The 23833-nt window shown below is 55.4% G+C and overlaps 1 protein-coding gene across 8 annotated transcripts in view; it reads left to right on the top strand.

Moving 5' to 3' along the window:
- CTBP2 (C-terminal binding protein 2) overlaps nucleotides 1-22452 on the top strand; it is a 165715-nt gene extending 143263 nt beyond the window's left edge. For all 8 annotated transcript variants that reach the window (XM_046652648.1, XM_046652651.1, XM_046652644.1 and 5 more), the window contains 8 exons: nucleotides 7211-7365; nucleotides 7736-7880; nucleotides 13236-13442; nucleotides 16919-17133; nucleotides 17617-17747; nucleotides 18314-18441; nucleotides 18931-19048; nucleotides 21050-22452. In XM_046652648.1, the coding sequence (XP_046508604.1) occupies nucleotides 7211-7365; nucleotides 7736-7880; nucleotides 13236-13442; nucleotides 16919-17133; nucleotides 17617-17747; nucleotides 18314-18441; nucleotides 18931-19048; nucleotides 21050-21230 (1280 nt within the window). In that variant the 3' untranslated portion in view covers nucleotides 21231-22452. The remainder of the gene's footprint in view (nucleotides 1-7210; nucleotides 7366-7735; nucleotides 7881-13235; nucleotides 13443-16918; nucleotides 17134-17616; nucleotides 17748-18313; nucleotides 18442-18930; nucleotides 19049-21049) is intronic.
- Nucleotides 22453-23833: the final 1381 nt, after the last annotated feature.

Below are 23833 nucleotides of genomic sequence, written 5' to 3'. Positions count from 1 at the left end.
CCTTGAAGAAAGGTGTTTCTTCCGTTAGCTGGATTCCCCATATGTTTAGAGGGAATGGCCATGTCTTGTTCCTTTCTGGGTCCCTAGGACCACACCAGGTGCCCGCGTCTGAGGCTGGGATGGAGTGAGGATGCATTCAGGTCTGAGGGTCCACTTTGGAGAGGGCAGCCTCGGCCTGCAAAAGCCCACGAGCAGGCCGAGCGCCCGTGGGCTGGGGTCCGTTCACGTGACTGACCTGCGCTTCTGCCTCAGCCAGGAAGCGTGCTGTGTGCTAGACCTAAAACCAGAAACTCTGCCTTTCAGCCCCAAGGTGGCCAGTGCACCATTCCTGGGCCAGTGAGAAAGGGCTCGCGTCCCCTTGGGCCGAGCAGGGGGCAGGGGACTGTTGGGGTAAAAGTGAGATTTGAGAAGAACAGCAGCCTGAGAAGACGGGGTTCTCCTCGGGTGGGGGGCGTGTCTGCACATCACTGATCTTTCAGAATTGAAGGGCGGCCGAGCCACAGCCTGGCTGCCCTGGAGCCGTGGAAAGGAAGTGGACACAGCTCGCTCGGCCTGCGAGAGGTGCCTGGGGACACCACAGAGCAGAGCGCGTTTCCAAATGAAAAGGCAGACAGCGACATGGAAGCAAAGATGAGATTTCCAACGGTGACTGCATTTTTTTTTTTTTACCTTAAGATGGTGCCACACTTAGCAACACGTCTTAGTTCAAATCACTGCCTTGAAGCTGCCCTCTGGACACCCCCTTCACGCTCCTCTGCTCCCATGGTCTTTCCCCTGAAAGATGTGGGGGTAGCTGCCTGTGGACCCGGCCTTCTCCACAGCCGCCGTGACGGGGGCACCTTCCTGAGGTCTCCAGAGACGGGGGGGACAGTCACCGTTCCCTTGCTGACTTTCCAGATCTGCTTTCTGAACAAACCCCAGCCAGTGGAGCATTTGTTGTTGCTGAGATCCCATGTCTGGTGGTTTAGAACAGTTTTTATGACCTGGATAAACATGTTTATAAAGCACAGAGGCATCCCTCACCTCGGCACGGGGCTCCGAGGCCACCTTCCCCGGGTGGGGTTCTGCGACCTCGTGTGCTGGGATGGACGGGTGGACCCCTCAACACAGCCACCTCTGCAAGCGTAACACCAAGCCTCCGATAGGCGCTCATTTGTGTCCCAAGGTCAGCATCTGGCCCCTGATTTGCCCCAGTGGTAAGTTTCAGCTCTCGATTGTGCAAAGGCAAGCCTGTGAAATACGCCCCTTACCAGGCCCTGATGGTGTGTCTAGCTTTCTAAAATTTGGGACTGCTGAGCCCAGCCAACGGGATTGGGCTGTGCTGGGTTGCAGGTAGTGGCCTTTTTAATTGGGGAGAAGCTGCATTTAAGGGGGATCTGTTCTTAGGGTGGTGGGAGACATGATCAGACCCTTGTGAATGGATCCTGGCTGGAGAGGCAAGGGGTGCAGGTCTGCTGTGTCCCTTTCTGCCCACTCTGGACCTCTGGGTTTTGTGTGGCTTTGTCCCTGGACACGTGCGCGGGAGGATGGGGGCCCCGCGTGCTGCCTTGTCCTATCCTGCAGGCCCTGGGAACGGAGGCTTCTTTGGTTGATGGCTCCAGGGCCTCTCACTAAGCATGCAGGGTGTTGCATTTGTCTCGGATCTTTCTAAGACCTGTGTGGGTCTCCTGTCTGGACCTTTCCAGGTACTTGTTCTGGTATCAGCTGTCAGGACAGCTTGTGCCAGCCCTGAGAATCCCAGCAACTGCCTTCGGACCCCGGAGGCTCCCAGCTGGGTCCCGCTGTGAGGCTGTGTTCTCTGGCCCCTGAGCAGCAGTGGAGACCTTTGCGTGGATTCAGGCTGCTTTGGCAGGTCCTTTCCCTTCGGTGATCCCAGCCGTACGTGGGCAGCCCGTGGGGGCCTCCAGGGGCAGCCTCTGTGTATTTGGCCAGCCTCTGTCAGGCGAGCAGGGAGGTGACCCTGTGCAGGTGGAGCAATCCGCACGTGTGGCCGTCATCCCGAGGTCCTGGCCCTCCCAGCACGGGTGTCTCGAGGCTTCTGCATTGTTGAGCCGCTTCTGTAAAATCTGGTCAGGCGTCAAGAGGCCTCTGCCTGCTGCGTCACATATGATTATTGCAGCCACTTTGCTTTGGGGTAAAACTGCTCAATTCCTAAAATCCTGAAAGTGGCAGAATCATGTCCCTGAGGCAGTTTGATTCCTGAATTGTAAGCAACAGAAACCGACTCAGATCTTTAAACACGATGCTTAGTTCTGTAGGAGGGATGTCAGCTGAATTCACAGTGTGCAGGAAGGCCAGAACATGGGTCTCAGGAACGCCACGGGGCGCCTGCATGTGGCGAGCTCCGCCCATTTCCCCATCAGTCACTCCGCTCAGGAACACATCCCATTGGGCCAGCCACAGACCTGTCAGCTGCGTCACCTGGGGAAGAAGCAGGTCCCGACGTAAAATCTGGTGCTGTTGTCCATACAAGGTGGCGTCGAGGCTGGGTGGCCAGAGAGCTACCTGTGGCCTCCCTGGGGAATGCCCTTGCCCCTTGGAATCCATGAGGCCTTTGCAAAGACTTGGTGTTCCCCGGACAACTGGCCACTCCTAACAAAACTCCAGCAACTCGGCCTGGTGTCGTCTTTGTTTTCCACCGAGTGTCTCTAATTTCACAATTATTTACGTGCCGCCGCAGCTCCAGGCAATACCAGGCCCAGGGCCAGACGTGAGAGCTGGCCTCGAGCTGGAGCTCTCATCCGTGGTGATGAGCATGCCCCTGCTTGTGCAGAGACGAGCCTGAAACCAGCAAGTAGTGGACTCAGGGGAGTCGGCCCAGCTTTCTGCCCTGCAAAGTCAGTGCTGGACAAGTTGTCGAAAGTCATGCACTGATAAGCTTTCTGTGCCGTGTCCAGCTGCAGCTGGAATTGTTCTGAAATGGATAGGGCAAGGTCATCAGGGGGGGAAGTGTGACTAGAAAGGAAATAGTCATTTTGACCAGAGGGCCACCAGGACCCTCTGGCCTTCATCAGCAGGTGTTTCCTCGGACTCTGCTGGGTCCCTGGCACTGTGTGAGGCAGCTGTCATTGTTCCCCTGGTCTTCCTTGGTGTGGTATGTAGTCACTCTTAGCTCTGTCTCTTTGACTACGAAATGGGAATAAGAGCAACGTTGTGGGATTCTTGTCGGTCTCGGGGTTTGAGCAGTGTCTAGTAATTGGTAGCCTAACTTTTTATCATAAACCCCCATTTTTAGTGAATTCTCATGAAACATTGTACCTCGGCTTTCTCTCCTAAATTCTCTGACCCTAGAGGAAATAGGGCACCCTCCTCCCAAGCTTGGGAGCCAGGCCTTGCGTTGGTACCCCATTTCCCGTAGTCCCCTAAAGGGTCATTGGCCATCTTAATGTATATAGATCTGAATCCATGTGTCAATTCCATCCTAACATACTAAAAATTGTTCACATTGTCAGGAGTGAAAGCTGTGTTGAGTAATGTGAAGCGAGGTGGAAAGTCTGTTTGCAACTCCATCTCACTGGCGTTTCCTGGGTCTTCTAGGAACCTCTACCCTTGACTCCAGCAAGGCTGTGGGGACAGCGGGTGCCGGGCAGGGTGGCTTGAATTTAACTTGATTCCCTGGTGTGCGGCGGGACGAGGCCCTTCTGGGACTGAGCTAGCATTTATAGCATGGTCCCTTTCTTTATAGAAGCCAACCTTGGCAGCAGGCCCAGCTAAGCTTTCCCTCATCTTCAGTGCTGGGGGTCTCGTGTGGCGCACTTAGAGCCTGGTTCTCAGCAGCCCTACACTGGGTACCCAGTGGTCCCTGCGCCTCACGCAGGACACATGGGAGTCTCGCCCACTCCCACCACCCACCCACCCATCCCTGCTCAGCGTCCTTCCTCAGTTCGAGCTCCTCTGAGCAGTGTGACCCTTGTGCAGCTCCATTTCCTGCTTTGCTGTAAAGGGCTTGCAGCCAGTATCCGAGCTTGGGGCCTCAACTGGGAAGCGCATGGGTCTCATGTACCAGCCTCAGCTGCATTCTGCATGCCCAGCCTGCACCAGAGCAAAGGGTGGGTTTTGCCAAAGAGAAAGGCGACCCAAGTCAGGGAGGGAGGCAATCGCTAGGCAACCTGGAGTTTGTTTCCCAGGTAACGGGATGCATGCACTGATGCTGTGGATGGACATCTTGTGGTGATGGCCCCTCAGCCTCTCCAGATGCCTTGGATGGCTCTAGATGCCTGCCTGTGCCCGCCGTCGTTTTCCTGTGTGGTTGCTTTCTAATTAACAACTTGGATTTCTTATCATGAGTGTGAGCTCTGCAAACGCTGTCTGATTAACCCTCCTGGCACCACCCCCGGGAGTCAGGTCAGGGGGTCCCACGGGAGTCTGACCCTGGGCTTCGTAGTAGGAGTGGGAGGGGAGGAAGAATCTTTGGAGGAGCATGGGCCCTTTGGGGTTCGTCCATCTCCCCATTTTCTTGGCAGAGAGGCAGGGCAGAGGTAGGAGCTTTAGTGTGTGGACTCCAAGTTGGCATCAGCTGCCCCACCTTCCAGCTGCTTCCTCCAGTGGGGTACTTTACACTCTGTGCCTCAGTTTCCTCATCTGTTAAAGGGGATAGTTGTGCTGTCTTGAGAGAAATGAGAGTGTGTAGGACTCCACATAAATTACTGCTCCTTGCCTTCCCTCTCTGCTGAGTGGGGGAAAAGGGGGGGTCTCCAGGGGTCCTGTCTGAAGATGTCACCCTTGGTCTTTGAGGGACCTGTCTCTCGGTTTGCGTATACTCACCTCAGCCTCTCATGGGATAGACCTGCTAGTTGGGCCAAGAGGAACGCTAGTAGGGGGCTCACTGGCCCCCCAATAACAAATGGATGCGTGCTGTGTGGGTCAAGGGCTGGGAAGGACGTGGGGGTCGGGGGGAGCCCCTGTTCCCTCCCGTGACAGGATGTTGGGGCTCAGCTTCACTTGGATGCCCTGCTTTGGGGATCCTGGTCTTGAGAAGCGAGTAGGAGTTCAGCTGCCTCTCAGGCTGGGAGGGACCATGGTCACTTGTGAGCCCAGGATGGAGAGAAAGCCATCCAGAGGTCGCCTGTGCCCCCAGCCACTCCATCCCATTCTTCTGAAGCCAGGACAAAAGCCTTTTCTCTGCTCCATGTTCAAAGAGATGCTTGTCCTGTGATGCTGCAGCTGTGGCATTGGAGCACCGTCCCGGGGCAGAGGCTGCTGTGCAGCCATCATGTGGGCACTGCAGGGCCGTCCTCCCCCACTGTGCGCAGTGCGATCAGGAACGTGGATGCAGCTCCACCCGGGATTTCCTCTTGCAGCTTCTTACTCAAGTGGGCGACTAGTTGGGTAATGAGTCCTGGTGGTCAGGTAGGGGCCTCCCTCACACGTCTGGTGCCCCGACCGGCCCCCCAGGTGGCCATTTCAGGCTGCCAGGAGAGGACCCCTTTTGTGTGGTCCTGGGCTGAGAGGCAGAGGCTACGCAAATGAGTGTGGCCTGGGCAGACACCTCCTACTTTGCTGGAGCCTGTGCCCACTGCCTTGTGGTCACAGGCGGGCCCTGAGGGCCAGGCCCACAGGCTGGTCCCAGGAATATCACACGCTCCTGGCAGGGGCCATGGGAGCCCCATCGAGCCCGGTGGCCCAGATGACCACCATAGAAGAAGACAAGTAGATTGTGTGTGGGAGGAAGGAAACTGAATGGGCTGAGCCGGGCCCTGGTGCAGCAGCCATGATCAGAGTACCGACATCTGAACGCAGCGAACTGTCTGGTTCTTGCTTCTCATCTCTGATGCTAAAGATTTCTGATTCGACGAGAAAGCAGAAGTTGCCCCTCTTGGCCATCTCAGTGTTGTGGTCCCTCCTGAAGCCCAAGGATAGTTCTCATGAGGCCAGGAGGTGGGTCGTGGTGATTCGGCACTGGGGCAGGCAGTCAGGAGAGGCTACAAAATCCAAGACCTTCTGGTGTCTGAGTTTGAAGGGAATGGTTTTGTTGGAGAAAATGCTGCTTCTCTTTCATCGAGAAGGAAGAGCCTGGGGCTCCTTTCTGCCTCCTAGGCTGGTGCATCTGCCCTGTGCCTGCACCTCGTGGTGTGTCCACGTGGCGGAGGGCAGGCTATCCTCCCTCAGTGGGTTGGAGGCTGTGGCACTGCCCTCTTGTGCATCCTGCGGGCGGCTGCGCTGGTCTGTGTGGAACAGCTAGAGGGTCTGCCCTTGGCAGCGTGTAGGGAGGACCAACCCTGCCCTGTGCCCCTGCAGCTGTGGGTGCAGGTATCCTTTGTCGGGCAGCACCAGAACGGATGCCCCCTCTGGTCCTGGTACTGATGAGCACCGCTTGCTCTGTGGTTCTTTGAGAAATTCGTTTGTTCTCCTGAGTCCCGAACAGGCCGCCTGCCTTGGCGCCCACCTTCTCCACCACCTCAGACTAGCCCAGGCGAGAGCGGCTGCGAGCTGTGCCCGGAGCGCTTGTTTCCACCAGGGGTTTCTCCAGGCAGCTCCCGCGGATTGCAGGCACCGTGACGTGTCCCTCCCTCTTATGTTTGTTTGGAGGGGTAGCTAGTGCCAGGTGGAGGCAGGGAGGCCCAGCAGAGGGGCTGAGAGGAGGACTCCATTCCAGCCTTGGGGGAACTGTGGGCCTGGCCCCCTCCTGTGCCCTGAAGGTCTCTGGGCCTTGGTCGTGGTCCAGGGCCAGGCAGATGGCCACCGTGCTGTCCCTGGTGGCAGTGGCAGTTGTGGGCTCAAACAGATTGCTAGGCCCGGGTTCCACATGGCAATGGAGTTAGCTCCACGGTGGCTCCTGTTAGCTACGTATGAGGTCACTGGTCGAGGCCCAGGTCCCCACCTGGAACCCCCTCCCCAATAGGCCCGACAAACAGCATCTTACCTTCTGCAGTTCAAAGGAGCTGCACAGATGTTCCCTCTCGGTCTCCTTAGCTTGTCCCAGAATCCTTCTCCAATGGTTCCAGAGTAACCTTTGAGCCCAGGGGAGCCAGGGCGGGAGGGTAGACCCCTCAACACTTCACAGGTTAACTGTCAGCCTGGGGAATAGGGACGGAGCTGTGGCGACAGTTGGAGTCCTGCAGACCTGACAGGTGTGGGGATCGGGGTGGGGCCGAGGCTCCTCACTGGGAGCCCCTGCAGGTGGAGGCAACCTGGCTGCTCATTGCGTGGTCCCATGGTGTGTGGGACAGGCCACTCGGCCCGCTCACCAAGTCCACCTCCCTCCTTGCAGGTATCCGCCCCCAGATCATGAACGGCCCCCTGCACCCCCGCCCCCTGGTGGCGCTGCTCGACGGCAGAGACTGCACCGTGGAGATGCCGATTCTGAAGGACCTGGCCACTGTGGCCTTCTGTGATGCACAGTCCACTCAGGAGATCCACGAGAAGGTTGGCCCCCCACCCTGCCCCGCAGGGCAAGTACCCCCAGGTCAGGTGGCAGCAGCTGGCATTCAGCGAGCACATGCTCCACCCTCCTGACGGGTTTCCTCCTGTTTCCACCCTCAGATCTCCCCCTGGCTAGTCCTTCTCACCTCCCCCCAACGTCACCTCCTCGGACCTCCCTGTCCCATCCCCCGACTCCACTGTGTCACCCAGAGTCACGAGCAGGCCCCTAAAGCACAACTAGAAGCCACTCATCCAGGGGGTGCTGTCGCACCTAGACCATGTCCTAGCTGGGCATTTTCCTACCGAAATCCTCTGCTGTGGGTTTGGGGGTGATGGGGGGCCTCCAACCTGTCCTCTGCTTGCCCTGTCGCAGGTGTTAAATGAAGCTGTGGGCGCCATGATGTACCACACCATCACCCTCACCAGGGAGGACCTGGAGAAGTTCAAGGCCCTGAGAGTCATTGTGCGGATAGGCAGCGGCTACGACAATGTCGACATCAAGGCTGCCGGCGAGCTCGGTGAGTGCACGGCCAGAGGGACTGGCTCACGCGACAAGATGGCAGAGAGGCTGGTCAGAGAGACCCTTGCCAGGCACACTCCCAAATCCAGAGGTGGAAGGGTGCCTTCTGGGTTAGGAGGCCCCCTTGGTGCCTGTGCTGGCCAGGTGGGGCTGCCTCACATGGGAAGGACTCCAAAGCCAAATGAGCTGTGGGCCCTTCCCTGCAGAGGGGACCATGGCAGTGGCCACACGATACTGTTGGCTAGCTGGGACCCATCACTAAAATACCCACGCTGGGTGCACAGCTCAGGGCTCCGGGGGAGGAGGGCTCCATTTCTGGGTCTCCTCCTGTCCTGGGATGGAGCCGTTTCCGAGGGCTGCTGTCCACCTGGGAACGTGCCCGCCCAGGTCAGGGCCGATGCGGGTGGACCACTGCCCAGCTGCTCCTGCCCAGCCTCTGCCGTGAGGTCCAAAGAGAAGCAGGGCAGCAGATGCACACCGACAGGCAAGGCTCCTGGCTGCTTTCCACAGCCCTAGCCACCTGCGCCCTGAGGGAGGGCCTCGGTGTGGTGGCCTCCCTGTTGCTGCTACTGGTGTGGACTCCATGTGCTCGGAGCATTTGCAGATGTTCCAGGAGCTGAGCACTGGGAACAGGGGCCCTGGGCTGCCCTGCTGTCTTGGAGGGCCCAAGAAGGTCTGGCCAGACAAGCCCCTCTGGTCACTCCCCTTGCTCTGTCTTTGAACCATGCCAGCCCTGCATCCGGGTGTCTGGGGCTCTGCCCTGCCTGGTGAGCACTGAGGTACCCAAAGCCAGGAGGCTGCTGAGGGGTACCTCAAAACAGCTAGGAGCCCAGGCCTCACAGCCTGCCAACCTTTGGACTGTGTTGAGGCCCTGATGGGCCTAACGGCAGCCTGGCCTGGTGCATGGGCCAGTGATGCATCCTCCGGTCCCCCTCCACCCTGAGTCAGCCTCTCAGCCCCCACTGAGGCCCCTGTGCTCAGGGGACAGGGTGGACACATGGATGCCTGGTGTCACATCTGAGCAGGAGTCTGGCCGCAGCCCATGGATGCCCCCCTGCCCTTTTCAGCCATGGAAACCCCAGTGGGCTCCAGCCTCCTCTCCCGAGGTCCTGGCCTAGGCTTTTGAGTGAGGGTCTGAGGTTTGCGTTAGTTGTCAGTTCCCCCGCTTGAACTGGGGGCAGCACCCAGATTCCTGACATACAGGGTGAGTCTTGGGGACCGGGAGCAGGGCAGAGGGGGCCTGGCCATGGTGGAGCCTGAGAGGGGCTGAATCTGGTCTGACTCTTCGTACTGGCACTGGGCGCTCTGCAAAGTGACAGGTGGTCTGGGAGTGCGGATGCGGCAGGTGCCTGTCCCACAGGCGCATCCCAAAGGCAGAGGCAGCTGCTCCCCCCAGGACCCGTTCTTCCCTCCCCTGCTGCAAGTGGGGAGCTGGGCAGCACGTGGTGCAGAAGATTGAACCTGGTTTTTCAGGGAGTCACTCGGCCCCGGATGAGCCATCATCATCTGGGCATCAGATTCCAGACTCACTTGCGGGTCTGGGGAAGTGGTGGCCGCCCACGTCCGCCCCGGGCCTTTGCTTCCAGCCTCAGCGTCACTCAGAGCCCCTCTTTGTTGCAACAAAGAAACTTGGGAGGATGTGAATCTTCAGAAGAATGTCTAATATAAACTAAAATTTTCCGTTTTTTTCCTGGCACCAACAAGAGTTATTTTTGTTTGAAAACATGTTCTCTGTGCTCTTGGTAGCACTATGATCCCAAGTCTGAGCAGTGACAGAGACTATGGCGTAAGGGGCGAGGGGCTCCCATGTGCTTCCCTTCACACGCCTTCGCGCGCCTGCCCCTCGCCACCCGGCTCCTGGCAGCACCGCAGCCCGGTGTCGCGTGAGCTGTTCGTGCTGGGTCTCCTTGACGGGAACCAGCCACTCTTTTCCAGGGAGAGACGGGAGGTTCTCGGGAGTGAAACTTCCCGTTTCTTCAGTTGCAGCAGCTCACCGAGCAGACAGTGGTGGGCTGGGAGCAGAATCTCATTTCCCTAAAAAACAGCGGAGCTCAGCTCACTCAGCCCTGTGGCTGCACTTGGCGAGGAACCCCTGGGGGAGAGGGTGTGATCCCAGTGTCCTGCAGCCCACCGAAGACGGCCAGGGCTCACAGGTGTGAAAGATGTCAGGGCTGGCAGCAGTGGTGTGTCCATCGGTCCTGGCCCAGTCTCATAAGGGAGCTGCCTGGGAGACATCTGCTGGGCACTTGGAAGGGCAGTTTTCAATGTTGGGATCTGGAGAAGGAAAGTAGGCCTTTGTCCAGGCGCCCTTTGTCTCCAAATGCCCTGTACCGATCGTCCGGGCAGCAGAGCTTCTGTAGTGAGGGCGGGACAGAGGGCCCCTCCTGGGGAACGGTGCAGGGGGTTCCTGTCCGGGCCCGGGTTCCATGCCTGCAGAGCAGCTCCCTCTCTGGCACACACTGGAGCCCCTTCAGGAGCCCTCCAGGGGCCTGGGCTCCCACCTCCAGCCCGGAGATGATGAGCGAGAGTCCGTGCTTTGTGTTCAGAGCAGGGCGAGGCTTGGGAAACGACCGTTTGACCTGCCTGGTGGAGGGGACAGGACCTGGAGCTGGTAGAGGGATTCTTCCCGTCTGCAGTGTCTCCCCAGGAGCCACGGAGGAGCAGGGCCTTGGGGGGGTGCTGGAGGCCCAGGGCCCGAGCACACCTGCTGTCACTCTGCCTGCCCTCCTAGCAAGCTCGTTGGTCTGATTTCCAGTCTGGTCCGGTTCAGAAGGGGTTACAGCAAAGAGTGAAAGTATTGACAGTGAGAGAAAAAGCAGCTCAGCTCTTGGGCTCAGGCCTTGGGGTCCATGGAGGCTGGTGGTCTTGCTCTGTGAGTGCTAGAAGCTGGTCCTAATGAAATTTGGAGAATCACCCTGAAGGCAGACCACACCCAGGGACCTGAAGAATGGTTTAGAAAGTTCTGCTTCAAGAGGGCCATCGGGTTATGGAGTTTTGGGAGGAAGGCACCGATGCTATCCAGGCAGGATGGACCAGCCAATGCCAGCAGCACCTCCTTCCAGTCCTTGGTCCCACCCGAGCCCGTGCACGATCTCCCGGTCCTTGGTCCCACCCAGGCCCGTGCACACTCTCCCACTCCCATGCACACTCTCCCGGTCCTTGGTCCCATCCAAGCCCGTGCACACACTCTCCTGGTCCTTGGTCCCACCCAGGCCCGTGTACACTCTCCCGGTCATTGGTCCCACCTAAGCCCGTGCACACTCTCCCTGTCCTTGGTCCCACCCAAGCCCATGCACACTCTCCTAGTTCTTGGCCTTAGGCTCACCATACAGGCACTGGAGCCAAGGAGCTACGTTTCAGAGTTGTGGTGTGAAGGCTGAGAGGTGTCCACCGCCCCCCCTCCCCGAGTCGGGTGATGGGGTGCCTTATCTCACGTCTTCCTGCAGATTCTCACATCCAGCCTCCTCTCTTCTTGTCTGCCAAGGTGTGGCCAGTCCCCTGGGCCCGGGTAGTTGGCTGAGCTGCAGCAGAGGGTCCGTACTCAGCTGGACCTTCCCACTGGGCTTTAGCCAGAATAAATGGAACCCCTCAGAGGAATGAAAATTGTCCCCAACTGCCAGAAGATTTTCTTCAACCTCTGGCCTCTGCCTCCGTCCAAACTGCAGTAATGCCGTGGTCTCTAGCCCAGCCCGAGTTTTATGCTTGGTTGTTTCCGATGAAGTAGGCCATGTTGTGGGTGTTCTGCAAGATTCCTGACTTCTAGCTTGTGGGAAGTCTGCCAGCCTAGATCTCGGTTAAACAACTGTCGCCTGCAAGGTGGCTGTGGCCGCGTGGGGTGGGTGGAACGATGTGCTCATGGCTGTTTCACACTCTGAGCTGTGTGTCCTCCTGAGGGGCTCACTGAGACCCCGGACCTTGGGGCAGCCCTCATGGGGTGGCGACACAGCTGCTACAAAGGGGGTGCTCAGCATGGGTGGTCCTGTTTCCCATTCAGTGGAGCCTCAATTGCCATGGTACACCGTGCCCCCGTCCCCCAGCTGGAGGACATAGGGGACTGCAGGGCTGCCTTACAGGTGGCCCAGGCTTGCGTCCCTGGGTGTTGTCCCTCCTGGGGTCCCAAACCCAGGATTAAGAGGGAGCCGTTTGAGCTGGGCGACATGCTGCCCAGACACCTGTGCCCCTCCTCAGTGATCTGCTTGCCTGGCAGACCCCAGCCTGGCTTCTTCCTTTGCCCCGCCACCGCAGACCCCCATCCCTGGTGAGGCCCCTCTGCTCTCTGCTGCATCCCCGTCCTCGCCAGGGGGAGGGGGCTGGATCCAGGCCTGTGGGGCAGCAGAGAAGGGCTGTTCCTGGCCTGGCTCTCTGCATGTCTATGCCCTTTCTAGGTCTGGCAAATGTTTGCATTCCTTCCCCAAAACACCCTCCCACCAAGGAGGGTCAATGGCCGGGCCCTTCCTGCCTGAGACTTGGGGTAGTTCTCCCTGCAGCCCCTTGCCGTGGGCCCCCAGGCTGGGAGACTCTTGGCCTCATCTCTGTTCCTCACGCGGAGCTGAGCTGCTCTCAGCCCCCACAGCTCTGTCACAAAGCAGGCCCGGCGCCCTGTCCGCTCTGCTTTCCTTCTGCCAGAGCAGGATGGTGACCGGGGCCCATGGTGAGGTGGAGGGGTTGAGTTCTAATTCTGTTGTCTAACGTTATTTTGAAACAAGTAGTAATGCGTTCATTACATTAGACTCTTAAAATACCATAAAACAGAAAGCCGGTCTCCATTACCCCAGCCCAGCCCCAGGAGGAGGATCCTGGAGGGGCTGCTATGAAGAGTCTCTGCTCTTCTGGACCCCACGGCCCGGCAGGAAGGGGCCTGCACACCGGCTTCCTGTTGCTCTGCGCCCGCTTTCAGAACAAGGGGACCGGGGCTGGGCACTGTGACAGGTTTCCAGCTTCTCGGCACTGGCTGTGGACAGTGGTCAGAGCTGGCCGCTTCACCCCTCCAGCTGCCCACTGCTCACTTCCCTGAGACAGACCCCAGGATGCGGGGTCACGGGAGCCGGGAGAAAGCTGCGCACGCACCAGCTCAGACCACCAGGAGCTGGGCTGGGATGAGGCAAGCCCCGGATGAAAGGCCTCGCTGGGGATGACGTGGGGGCTAGAGGGCGCTGAGCAGTAGAGCCAGAAGGCCTCTGTCCCCTAGGTGACAAGCAGGCCTCAGAGACCTGACCTGCCCAGGGCCGCACACCCAGTTAGTGGCTCAATGGCCAATTCTGCCTTCCCCATCCCCCAGCTGGACTGGGAGCCCTGGAGCTTCCCCCAGAACTGGAGGGTCCTCATCACGGGGCCTTGCCCTTGTCCTTTCCAGGGATCGCCGTGTGCAACATCCCGTCCGCGGCGGTGGAAGAGACGGCCGATTCCACCATCTGCCACATCCTCAATCTGTACCGGCGGAACACGTGGCTGTACCAGGCGCTGCGGGAAGGCACGCGGGTGCAGAGCGTCGAGCAGATCCGGGAGGTTGCCTCGGGAGCAGCCCGCATCCGTGGGGAGACCCTGGGCCTCATTGGCTTTGGTACGTGCGGCTGTCCCGCCCCATCCACCACACCACCAGGGCTGGCCAGGGACCCCTTGGGAGAGGCATATCCAGCCCTGCCCTGAAAGGGCCCAGCAATGGCCCGGCCCCTGGAGTTGAGGTTCATTGCTGTGGTGCCTGCGAGAGGAATCCTCTGTCAGCCAGAGGAGAGCCAGTGCCCCCCATCCCGGCAAGCTGCATGGGGTGGGAGGTCAGAGGTCAAGACTGATCAGAGAACTTCCCCAGAGGTAACAGCTAGGCTACTTCTGGAAGAACAGCTCTGATGTGGCTGGGTAGAGAGGACACAGCAGGAGGGCTGTGCCTGCTGACTGCCCTGGGCAGAGGGAGAGGGTGCAGGCACAGGCTGTCCAGAGGGCCGTGCGGAGAAACGAGCAGGCTTGGGGTTCGAATAGGGGCTGGCGAGTGAGCGGAGCCCTGGGCAGTGGGTGAGGCACTGAAGGATTTTGAGCCAGAAGGTACAGGCTCAGGTCATTAGCTTGGAAAGCTTCCCTGCGAATGGGGGCAGGAAGAGGTCTTCCTGGAGTCAGTCAGCTGTTGTCCAAGGTGGGACACAGCTGGTGGCCCTGGGAGGGCCTGGGGCAGGTTTCCAGGAGCGGGCCAGCCATCATGGAAGGCCACCTGATGCACGGCTGTTGGCAGCATACAGGCTTGAGTAGGGCCTCCACTGCGCGGACCTCAACCCCCACCTACTGGCCCTGTGGCCTTGAGGATGTTACTTGACTTTTGTCTGCCTCAGTTTCCCAAGATGTAAATTGTGATTGAAGTGATACATGGCTGCCTCTTAGGACTCAAAGAAGGCGTGAGAAGCACATGGGTGGGTAGTAAGGACTGGGCCTAGCCTCCGGAACGTCCCCCAAGCTGTCACTCAGCCCTTAGCTCAGAGCTCCGTGTTCCCAGAAACCTGAGGGTCAGGACTCCTCACCCTGCAAATCCCTGCTCTGGGGGCATGGGTGCCAGCTTGAACGAGGCAGGAGGAGCTGGGTCTCCTCCAGGAGTGCACATCTTTCCAGCACCTGGGGTCCGAGTTGAGAACCCAGGTATCAGGGGTGATGACGCTCAGGAAGCTTTTCTGTTAGAACTATTTACAGAGGAGTCTGCAAATGACTAAGAAATGCAGCTGCGCTGTGAGAGCTGCAGCGCCCTCTGCTGGCGCCCGCCTGGCTTCCCTCCCTCTGGGAAGTGGCTCTCAGAGGTGGTTCTTAGGACTTCACACCACCGTAAGCCGCTGCAGGGGTGGGGCCCTCGGGTGGGCTCTGGGCGGGTTGCAGAGCCTCAAGTTGTGAGGGGCCCACATATGCTGGCACCCTCACTGGCAGAACACCTGTTTCTGAAGAACACTTGTGGCTTCTGACTGCAGCCATCATGGCAAGTTCTTACCGGAGTTTCTTTGGCTGTGCCCTTTGCCACCCATCTTTTGGAGGCGCTTACCAGTCTCCTGAGGCCAGTCCCGGGGTTTCAAACCCTGTTTGCTGGAGACCGTAAGCCAAGCACTGCTGCAGTCTCAGATCCCCATACGCACTGATTGTGTTGTCTCCTTGCTGCCTTTCCAGGTCTCTCCCTAGCCTTCCAGAACTCAGACGGGAGGAGGCACGGTCACAGGCAGCCTAGCCACCACCCTGTCTGTTAGGGCTGAAAGCGCTCTCTTGCGTGGGGCCCTGAGGAGCAGCGGCAGACCCCGGGGGTGGGCCGAGCCCACGCCGCAGTGGAGGGGCCTGTCGGGGAAGGCCCCTGCTGGTGGTGGGATAGTGCTCCAGCACAGCCTCCGGGTTGGGAACATGGACAAAAATTTGAAGGGAAAGCCAGCCAATGCTAACGGTATTTTAAAAAAACAGTAGAGGCAAGATAATTGGGTTCTCCCTCTGCAAGGCTGGGTTTTGATCAAGTCAGTAACAGAATTAAGTAATTAGGTCTTGTAATATTTAGTCAGGAAAACCTCATGGCCAAAGCGGAAGCCAGTGAGGAGATTAGGGTTTGTGATGTCCCCAGGAAGTAAGGCCCCAGCAGAGTCAGAACTTCTGTGCTGAAATCTGGGCTTGGCACCTCAAGCCCCTGGAGCCGCAGCTGGGAGGCCCCGTCTCGAGTTAGAGGGTGTGAGGATGTGGAGGAAAGCAAGGCGGCTGAGGGCCCTTGAAATGGGGGGAGGGGAGGCATGATCGGGTTGAGTGTGAGCTCCCGGAGGCCCCCTGATAGGGTCCCATATTTCCAGCACGTCATTGAGGGGGTCGTCGCTGCCGCTCTGCCCTCCATCCTGCCACCATTCATCACGCCGGCTCCTCTGCCGCTCTTTTGGGGTGTGTGCCTCTAGTTTCGCTGTGTCCAAGTGGTGACATTGAAAAGGCATGACATGGGAATGATGGCCCACCGATTACCCTGCGGCTGTGCTCTTGGTCAGAATGGCCTTATTAAACCTTTGCCTTCAGACCACAGCAGCCGTCTCTGTCCTGCCCAGTTAGATCACAGGTCAGCAGGGGCGGGGACAGTCACTCTCACAGACATCCTCTTTGGGAAGGTGCGTCTTCCCATGTGCTCGTCTCTCCCCTAGCACATTTGGGCAATGGTTTTAAACAGAGATTTATTCTGTGCTCTTCCCAGATCACCCCATTCAAGCATCACTCACACCATTTTGTTTTCAAGCTGAAAACTGCCCCGGGAAGCGAGAGAAGCCGTCCGTGAGGATTGATGGGTCTGTGCAAATGAGCGGGCCGCTCGGGAGTCAGGGCTTTTAGCTCCTGTTAGGTGCGTCGGTTTCTAACTTGCCGGAGGCCCGGGCTGCAGGCTGGAGAGAGGCCCAGGGCATGGCCTGCTCACCCGAGAGGTAGCCTGACAGCCCCACGACCCCACCTCTCCACCGCAGCAATTTCCCACACCGAATGGTGCTCAGACCAAACTGCAGGGGTCAGTTTTGATCGTTTTACCCTTTCTAGGAGCAAACCCAGCAGTCACTAGGCAGGAGAGCTTCCCTGTTAGACACGGAGAGCAATAAAGACATGAAGCTCAGGTTAAGCAGCCTGCCGTGTAGAAAAAAAAGTAGGGGAGGAGAGGGAATTACAAATGGGGGAATACTGGTGATGGGTGAAGCTGGGGAGGGCTCGTGGAGCTCACTAGATCATTCTCTAGTTGTGTTTATGTTTGAAAATGTACGTACTAGGAACTTAGAAAAAACAACTTGTGGCCCATCCAGACAACAAACACTGCAGTCCTCACCCAGGAAGCTCGGCTTCGCTTCGGCCCCAGTGGCCTGGGGAGAAGAGCTGGCCTCAGGCGTCAGCAGGCTCCAGGCACGTGGTTCCTCTGATCGGTCCAACTGCCAGTGGGACAGCAAGCCCAGGTGCCAGGTCGCAGAAGTGATGGCGGCAGTAAGGCTGGGGCACCATTCAAGGCCCCAGCATGGGAGTGCCGAGCGCCGGCAGGAGAGGCCGGGGACTCACTCACCTGGACACTCTCTCTCTGCACAGGTCGCACGGGGCAGGCGGTTGCTGTTCGAGCCAAGGCCTTTGGATTCAGCGTCATATTTTATGACCCCTACTTGCAGGATGGGATAGAGCGGTCCCTGGGCGTGCAGAGGGTCTACACCCTGCAGGACTTACTGTATCAGAGCGACTGCGTCTCCTTGCACTGTAATCTCAACGAACATAACCACCACCTCATCAATGACTTTACCATAAAGCAGGTAATTTGAAATCGGTGCCCTCAGAGCCTGGAAACTTCTATCAGAATGAAGGGGGCGGGTGGAAACGGTCCGCGGACACACCAGCAATCAGGGAGGAAAGTCCCCTGAGAGACGTCAAGCATGGAGCTAGGTGAGGCGCCCCTCCGTGGGATGGGCCGTGTTGAGCAGGGAGGGACAGGAGCTGGCCCAGGACCCAGCAGGGGCCTGTCCTAATCAAGCCTGGCCTCCCAGAAGCAGTAGGTAGGTGACAGGTCACAGCGTCAACCTCCTGCCTTGTGGCGTCTCTCAGGATCAGCAGAAGCTGATCCCTGGCCTCCAGCTGTCGCTGAGACCCCACACTCCTTTCCCCCAAGAACTGCCGCACACGCATCGAACAGCCAGACCAACAGACTGCCTCTGGTCCGTGGCTTTCTTCTTTAAAGCTCGCTACGGGCGTCCCCGAGGCCATGGCATCTATTTAACCAGCGTTCCTTCCCCCTACAGATGAGGCAAGGAGCGTTCCTAGTGAACGCAGCCCGCGGCGGACTGGTCGATGAGAAAGCCTTAGCCCAAGCCCTCAAGGAAGGCAGGATACGAGGGGCGGCCCTCGACGTGCATGAGTCAGAGCCTTTCAGGTAGGTCTGGCAGGCCGCCAGATGTTTGCAGCCCCAGCTCCCAGTTGCCAGGGCCCGCTTCCACACCTGTCCCACGCTTTGAACATGAGGCACTTTCCCAGAGAAGCAGGGCCTGGGTAGGAAACTGGAGACAAAGTTTATAGCATCCGTTCTTCTAAGGGCTGTGCTGTAGGCTCATTAACTGTAAAAGGGCGAGAAGGTCCCCGAAGCTGATCAGGAAGTGGAGAGGCAGAACACTGGGGTCGGGGTGCGCGTGGCGGTGTGGTCTGCAGGCAAGCGGGCTTCCTCTGTACCCTGGACTGTTACTCTGGTTGCAGGCAGGCAGGCCGGCCCTCTGTAGAATTGTTCCTTCTGAGGCCCTGATTACTCCTGACATTATAATTACAGAACAGTTTTAATAAGTATGTTCTTAAACCCCCAACCTTTCGCAAATAGACTACAAAATGCCCCTCGATTTTATCTGTGTGTAGCCTATATTCCACGTGGCCAAGAGCTAGCTCCCTTTTGATGAGTAATGGTGTGCATTCCACGTTTCTCATTTACTGTGTTTTTGTACATTTATCTAGCTTTGCTCAGGGCCCCTTGAAAGATGCACCGAATCTCATTTGTACACCCCACACAGCCTGGTATAGTGAGCAAGCTTCGCTAGAGATGAGGGAGGCAGCTGCCACCGAGATCCGCCGGGCAATCACAGGTGAGCGCTCCGGCCTGCCGAAGGGCAGCTGCCTCTGAGCGGGGCCGGACACATGAAAACGGGTACAGGGGCTCGCCACGGGCAGAAATAGTTTCTAGGGGTCACGTTGATTAAATTTTTGAATGAGTTGGGCCCTGTTTATGCAAGCCCCGAACTAAATTTCAGAAGAAACCAATTCCATCTTCTATCACCCAAGGTGAGTCTTGCCAGCTGTGGAGAGTGACCCCCAGAGGGGGCAGAAGCGGGGCTCCTTTCTCTTCTGGCTGAAGGCCAGTGTCAAAGAGCTCAGTGTTGAGCCTGGGACATTTCACCTTTTACGAAAATCCAAGGGCCGGCCCATTTTCTTACAGCGGGAGAGACTTTACAACAAGACTTCCATCAGTACAAACATTGGAACTTACTTCCCTCAGTAGCAGCTACTAAGTGTAATATTTAACTTATTGTGACCTTATCAAATACATATGATTAATTTTAATCATCTTTTTTCAGGTCGCATCCCAGAAAGCTTAAGAAACTGTGTGAACAAGGAATTCTTTGTCACAACAGCGCCCTGGTCAGTAATAGACCAGCAAGCAATGCATCCGGAGCTCAATGGGGCCACATACAGGTGAGGAGAGGAACGGGATCTGGCGGGGCCTTGGTGCCGCTCCCCAGTGGGGGCAGGGAGGAGAGGCAGGAACCTGGGGGTTAACGCAACCTGAGCGCTCGAGGAGACCGTCCACTGTGCTCTCAGCTTCTCCGCTGCCTGATTTCCCTGGAACAGACATAACTGCCAGGAGACAGCCTAGAACTGGCGTTCCTATTTTGAAAGGGGGCAGCGGTGGGAGTGCATTCCCCCATGGGTCTGAACGCTGGGCCAGGAATCGCCCCTCATTCCGAAGCCACTTCAAAACCAGAGGGTTTTTAGGTGAGAAGGCACCAGAAGAATCTTCAAGGGAAAGGGCCTGCTAGTGGTGGTTTTCTAATTTGAATCTTCATCCAAGGAAAGCATTCCGGCTAAAGACCAGTGCGTTTGAGGAGGGCCAGTGCCCTTGTACACCCCGTGTCTCAGTGAAGTGGAAAGTTGGGTGGGGGATGGGGGTGTGACAGGGACTTTGGGTAAACAGTGTGACTGAGGCAAAGCCCGGGACCTGAGCCAGGACCCCTTAGAAGAGAGCAGGGGTTTCATTTGTGCTCTTTTCCATGGTTGTCCTCCCCCAGCAATCCTGGCTTCCAGGGAAATAGCTCCTTGCGCCTCAGAGAGAGACGCTGCAGCCTGGGATCCCAGCAGGACAGTTTTGCTTTGCTTACGCTAGCGTAGGTTGCCTCACCTGGGCAGTACTCACACGTTGGGCTGGACCGTTCTCTCGTGGGGCCATCGTGTGCACTGTAGCACGGGTAGTAGCACCCTGGCCTCCACCCCCTGGATGCTGGTAGCACCTCCCACTCCCAACTGTGACAACCGAAAATGTCTCCAGACGTTGCCTTGTTGCAAACCACTACTCTAACCTAGAGGCGGGGGCGAGAGTGTTTAAATATAGTCTGTGGAACAGGACCCATACACAAAGGCTGACTCCGAGGAAGCGATGCCGTTTCTTCCTGGTCGCATGGCTTTACTTACATTTCAGTTTGGCGTGTTCTCTTCGAGTCCCGCCCACTTTGTATCCTTATAAGCATTTTCAGGTATGGGTACTTGAGCCTGTCACAGCAGATTCCCCTGTTCATTACTCCAGGCGGCCTACCTTTTAGGGGCTGTGTTGCAATTATTCCTTGAGACAGACCAAGGCTCCTGGCCCTCTGGAACACTGCTTGTGCTTGAGGGGCTGGAGCTCACAGCGCGCTTATCCATCGACCTCCAGAGCGCCCCTTGGGATTTCTGGCCAGTGAAACGTGACAGGCTGTGGGATGGGGGCAGGGTGGTTTCCACAGGAAGAGAAGCCAACCCCTTAACCCCAAAAACAAATAAGACTAGTTCTAAAGTACCGGCCTCCTAAGTATGTTTTATCCTCATAAGAATGTTTAAACACATCGAGTCACATTTGTGCCTAAGAACTATCTGTTCTGTAGGTGGCTAATGGCACATGTCGTCGCACACACAGCAGCTCTTGGGCCTGCAATATGACACGAGCCCATGTCAGGCACCCTCAGAGGATTGGCACCAAGCCCATCGCCAGCATAGCACTTCTCCGGCTGCTGTCCCCTTTCACATCTCAGGCCATGGGAGCACATCACTGACCAGCCTGGGAAGCCACATTTACTATCAGAGAGTACTTCATGCCGTCTGTTAGAAACTGTAACAAATGAATACTTTCTAAAGCATCCGGAAAACTTGGAAGTCTGTTTTGTACAAAACGTTTCCCAAATGCAGTAGGGTGTCCACAGATGTAATTAGTGCATACTCCTCCTAAAAGGCAGAGGATTAGGGGCCCAGCGTTTTGATTGGACTCAGTAAGCAGGTTTTGTTTATGAATGACATGTCCATGTTTTAGGTTTTTTTTAACAGAGATTTCTCTGTTTTGGGGGTAGGAAGGATGACAAACTGCCCCATAAAAAAAGACCAGAAGTAGGCAGAGCCAAGAGCTTGGCAGCTTCCCGCCCCGGACTTACCCGGCCTCTCTCTGCTCCTTAGATACCCACCGGGCATCGTGGGCGTGGCTCCGGGAGGACTTCCTGCAGCCATGGAAGGCATCATCCCCGGAGGCATCCCGGTGACTCACAACCTGCCCACAGTGGCACACCCTTCCCAAGCTCCCTCTCCCAACCAGCCCACAAAACACGGGGACAATCGAGAGCACCCCAACGAACAATAGCAGAGAATGATGAAAGGTAATCATTCAGATAAACCTGGGACCAAGAGACAGTGAAAAATAGATGAACTAAAAGAAAAGGAATTTGACAGTCTTTTTAACTGATTCTGGACATATGCATCATTGACGTTGCAGTGTTAAAACTACAAAGGAGCTAGAAGCTGAGACGCGGGAAAATTGAAGATGTCGTCTGCTTATGGAAGCGCTGAAAGACTAGGACGTGATTTATTAACGACCAACTTCTGTTATTGTGTGTTAAGTTTTTCATCTGTGCATCAAATCACAAAGAATAAATAGATCTTTTTCCTTTATCAGTCCCTTGGGCACAGCAGGTCCTGAACACCTTGCTCTAGAATGTTGCATCAAGAGTTCCAAACACCAAAATAAAAAATATTAAGAGGAAATCCCCATCCTATGACTCTAGTCCCTTCAGTCCATGGGGCTGGTTACCTCTTTTGCTAATAGGAAGATTAAATTACCGCAAAATGGGGAGAAAACTGTTTGCCTGTGTTAGACATCTGCAAGCACAGGATGGAAGACCGTACAGGTTCCTGTACAGAGAAGCCCCTCTCCCATTTGAACTGCAGACTGAGCAGGCAAGTTGGTTGTGAGTTCAGTAATACCCTCTGATGATGCAAAAAAAAAAAAAAAAAAGTATTAAGTTTCACAAGCTGTTTGTACTCAAATATATTTTCTCAGTTTCAGATCCTCAGCTATTTTATTGAGTGGAGAGTCTTGAGCCAAAGGGTTCAAGAAGAATAATGTTGCATTTCCTTATGTCTCAGGAAACACTTTTTATGGTAACTTGTCAGATTGTCTATGAACAAAACCCACTTTTTTAGACATTGATAAAGTCTTCTTTTCTTCACGTGATATTTTATACAAGAACACTTCAGGTGTGTTATTAGATGTGACTGATTTTAACAAATCCTATTAGATTTGTATCAACTAGTTACATGTTATATTCATAGTCTTTTGTGATCATCGCCTTTTTGTTTAAAAGATGGCCTATTTTGAGCCTTTGTATAGGTACATTCCTGTTTTTGTGACAAAAAAAAAAAACCTTTAAAACTGTCCCAAACAGAAAAATAATGGCTATCAGAACTATGTTTTGTTTTAGTGTGAGTTACCGTTACTGTATTTGTTTATTGTAAAGGTGGACATTTAGCGTTCAGTGCAGTTTTCAATAAAAAGTAATAAAAATTTGTTAAGTTCTGAAATTCAAGTACATCTCACCAACGTAAATGTTCTCTACTTGAGATGTTTCAAGGCAACTGCATTTTCAATTAGCCAATTTCCAACTCTTGTTACTCCAGGGTTCAAAGAGTAACAATACTTTTCTATCTGCCTATTCCATAACCAGACTCAAGAATGCTGATGATTACCTCATGTGGAAGAGTTTTAACTGAAAAATCAAAACCTCATGTAAGTCCATCATCATCAAATAATGCCATCCTTAAGATGAAATAGTGAGTTAGAACTAAGTCAATTCAAGAAACAAAATTGGTCAAGTTTTAGAGTTTTGATTTTAATTTACCCAAAAGCAAAATTACCTGGCTCAAGCATTAACGCAGGAAGGGAGGTGAATCTCCAAAAAAAAAAAAATTTTAATGATATTTACAAAGAAATGTTGCAAAATAATTAAAATCAGCCATTCCCATATGTTAAGAACTTTAAGTTGACTAAATGGATCTTCCTTTTTCAATAGTGGTGTCTGCAACTGTCAAGCCCAACTCCCTTCAACCATTTCCTTACCCTTCCCTTCCTTCCCATTAAAATAAAAGTCGAGGGTGTCTTAAAGCATCAACTTCCTCACTCATTTTAAAGTGACGATCCCATCCCAACTTTCACATGAACAATTAAGACAACCTCATATGGATAGATGGAGCACATGGTTACTGACCTATCACTCCACAGAGCAGAATAATTTGACATCATCTTCATAACTACTTGTCAGAGGCGATCACTGAGGGGATGGCACATGCACATAAAGTAGACCCCACCCCACCCCAACCTGTGAACAGCAGTATTTCCTTAATACAGATTAAGTCTGGGACACAAGGAGCTTAAGAGTCAATAACATAAAAAGGCAGGTCCAAATCCACGGTGCACCTAGGTTTTGTTTTAATTAGAACAGAAAACCTCACCCTATATTCTCCCTAGAAAAAGAACCCATAAAGTTAACACCACACAATTAAGGTGTTACTGTCCAGAGTCAACCAAAAGACATACACATCTCTCACCCGGCCACATACAATCTTTGAGTAAGGACTGCGTACTCTATCTTGGGACAACAATTATGGCTGTTTAATAGTTCAAGAGCTTCACATAGCATTGATTCACCCAAAATGTTGGCTGTTATCAGCCAATCTGCTGTGAAAACCATTTAAAGCCCCATCCCTTGCCTGGAGCCTAGGAAATGGGATCCTCTATAATTCTTTCCCACAGGGAAGAATGCTGTACCTGTTCAACTAGATGTGGTCAGGGTCACTGATCATAAATAAATAAAGAGGCACCTCAGGAAAAACAACACTCAGCAGACCACAACACACAGAGGCTAAACTCCGAGCCTGTAATTTCCTGGACAGCGCTGACGGCACTGCAGA

This window comes from Equus quagga, chromosome 2 (genome assembly GCF_021613505.1).
Source record: "Equus quagga isolate Etosha38 chromosome 2, UCLA_HA_Equagga_1.0, whole genome shotgun sequence".
In the NCBI taxonomy this organism is placed as follows: Eukaryota; Metazoa; Chordata; class Mammalia; order Perissodactyla; family Equidae; genus Equus; species Equus quagga.
The sequence above is the reverse complement of the archived record's forward strand: the minus strand, read 5'-3'. Positions and strand labels throughout refer to the sequence as shown.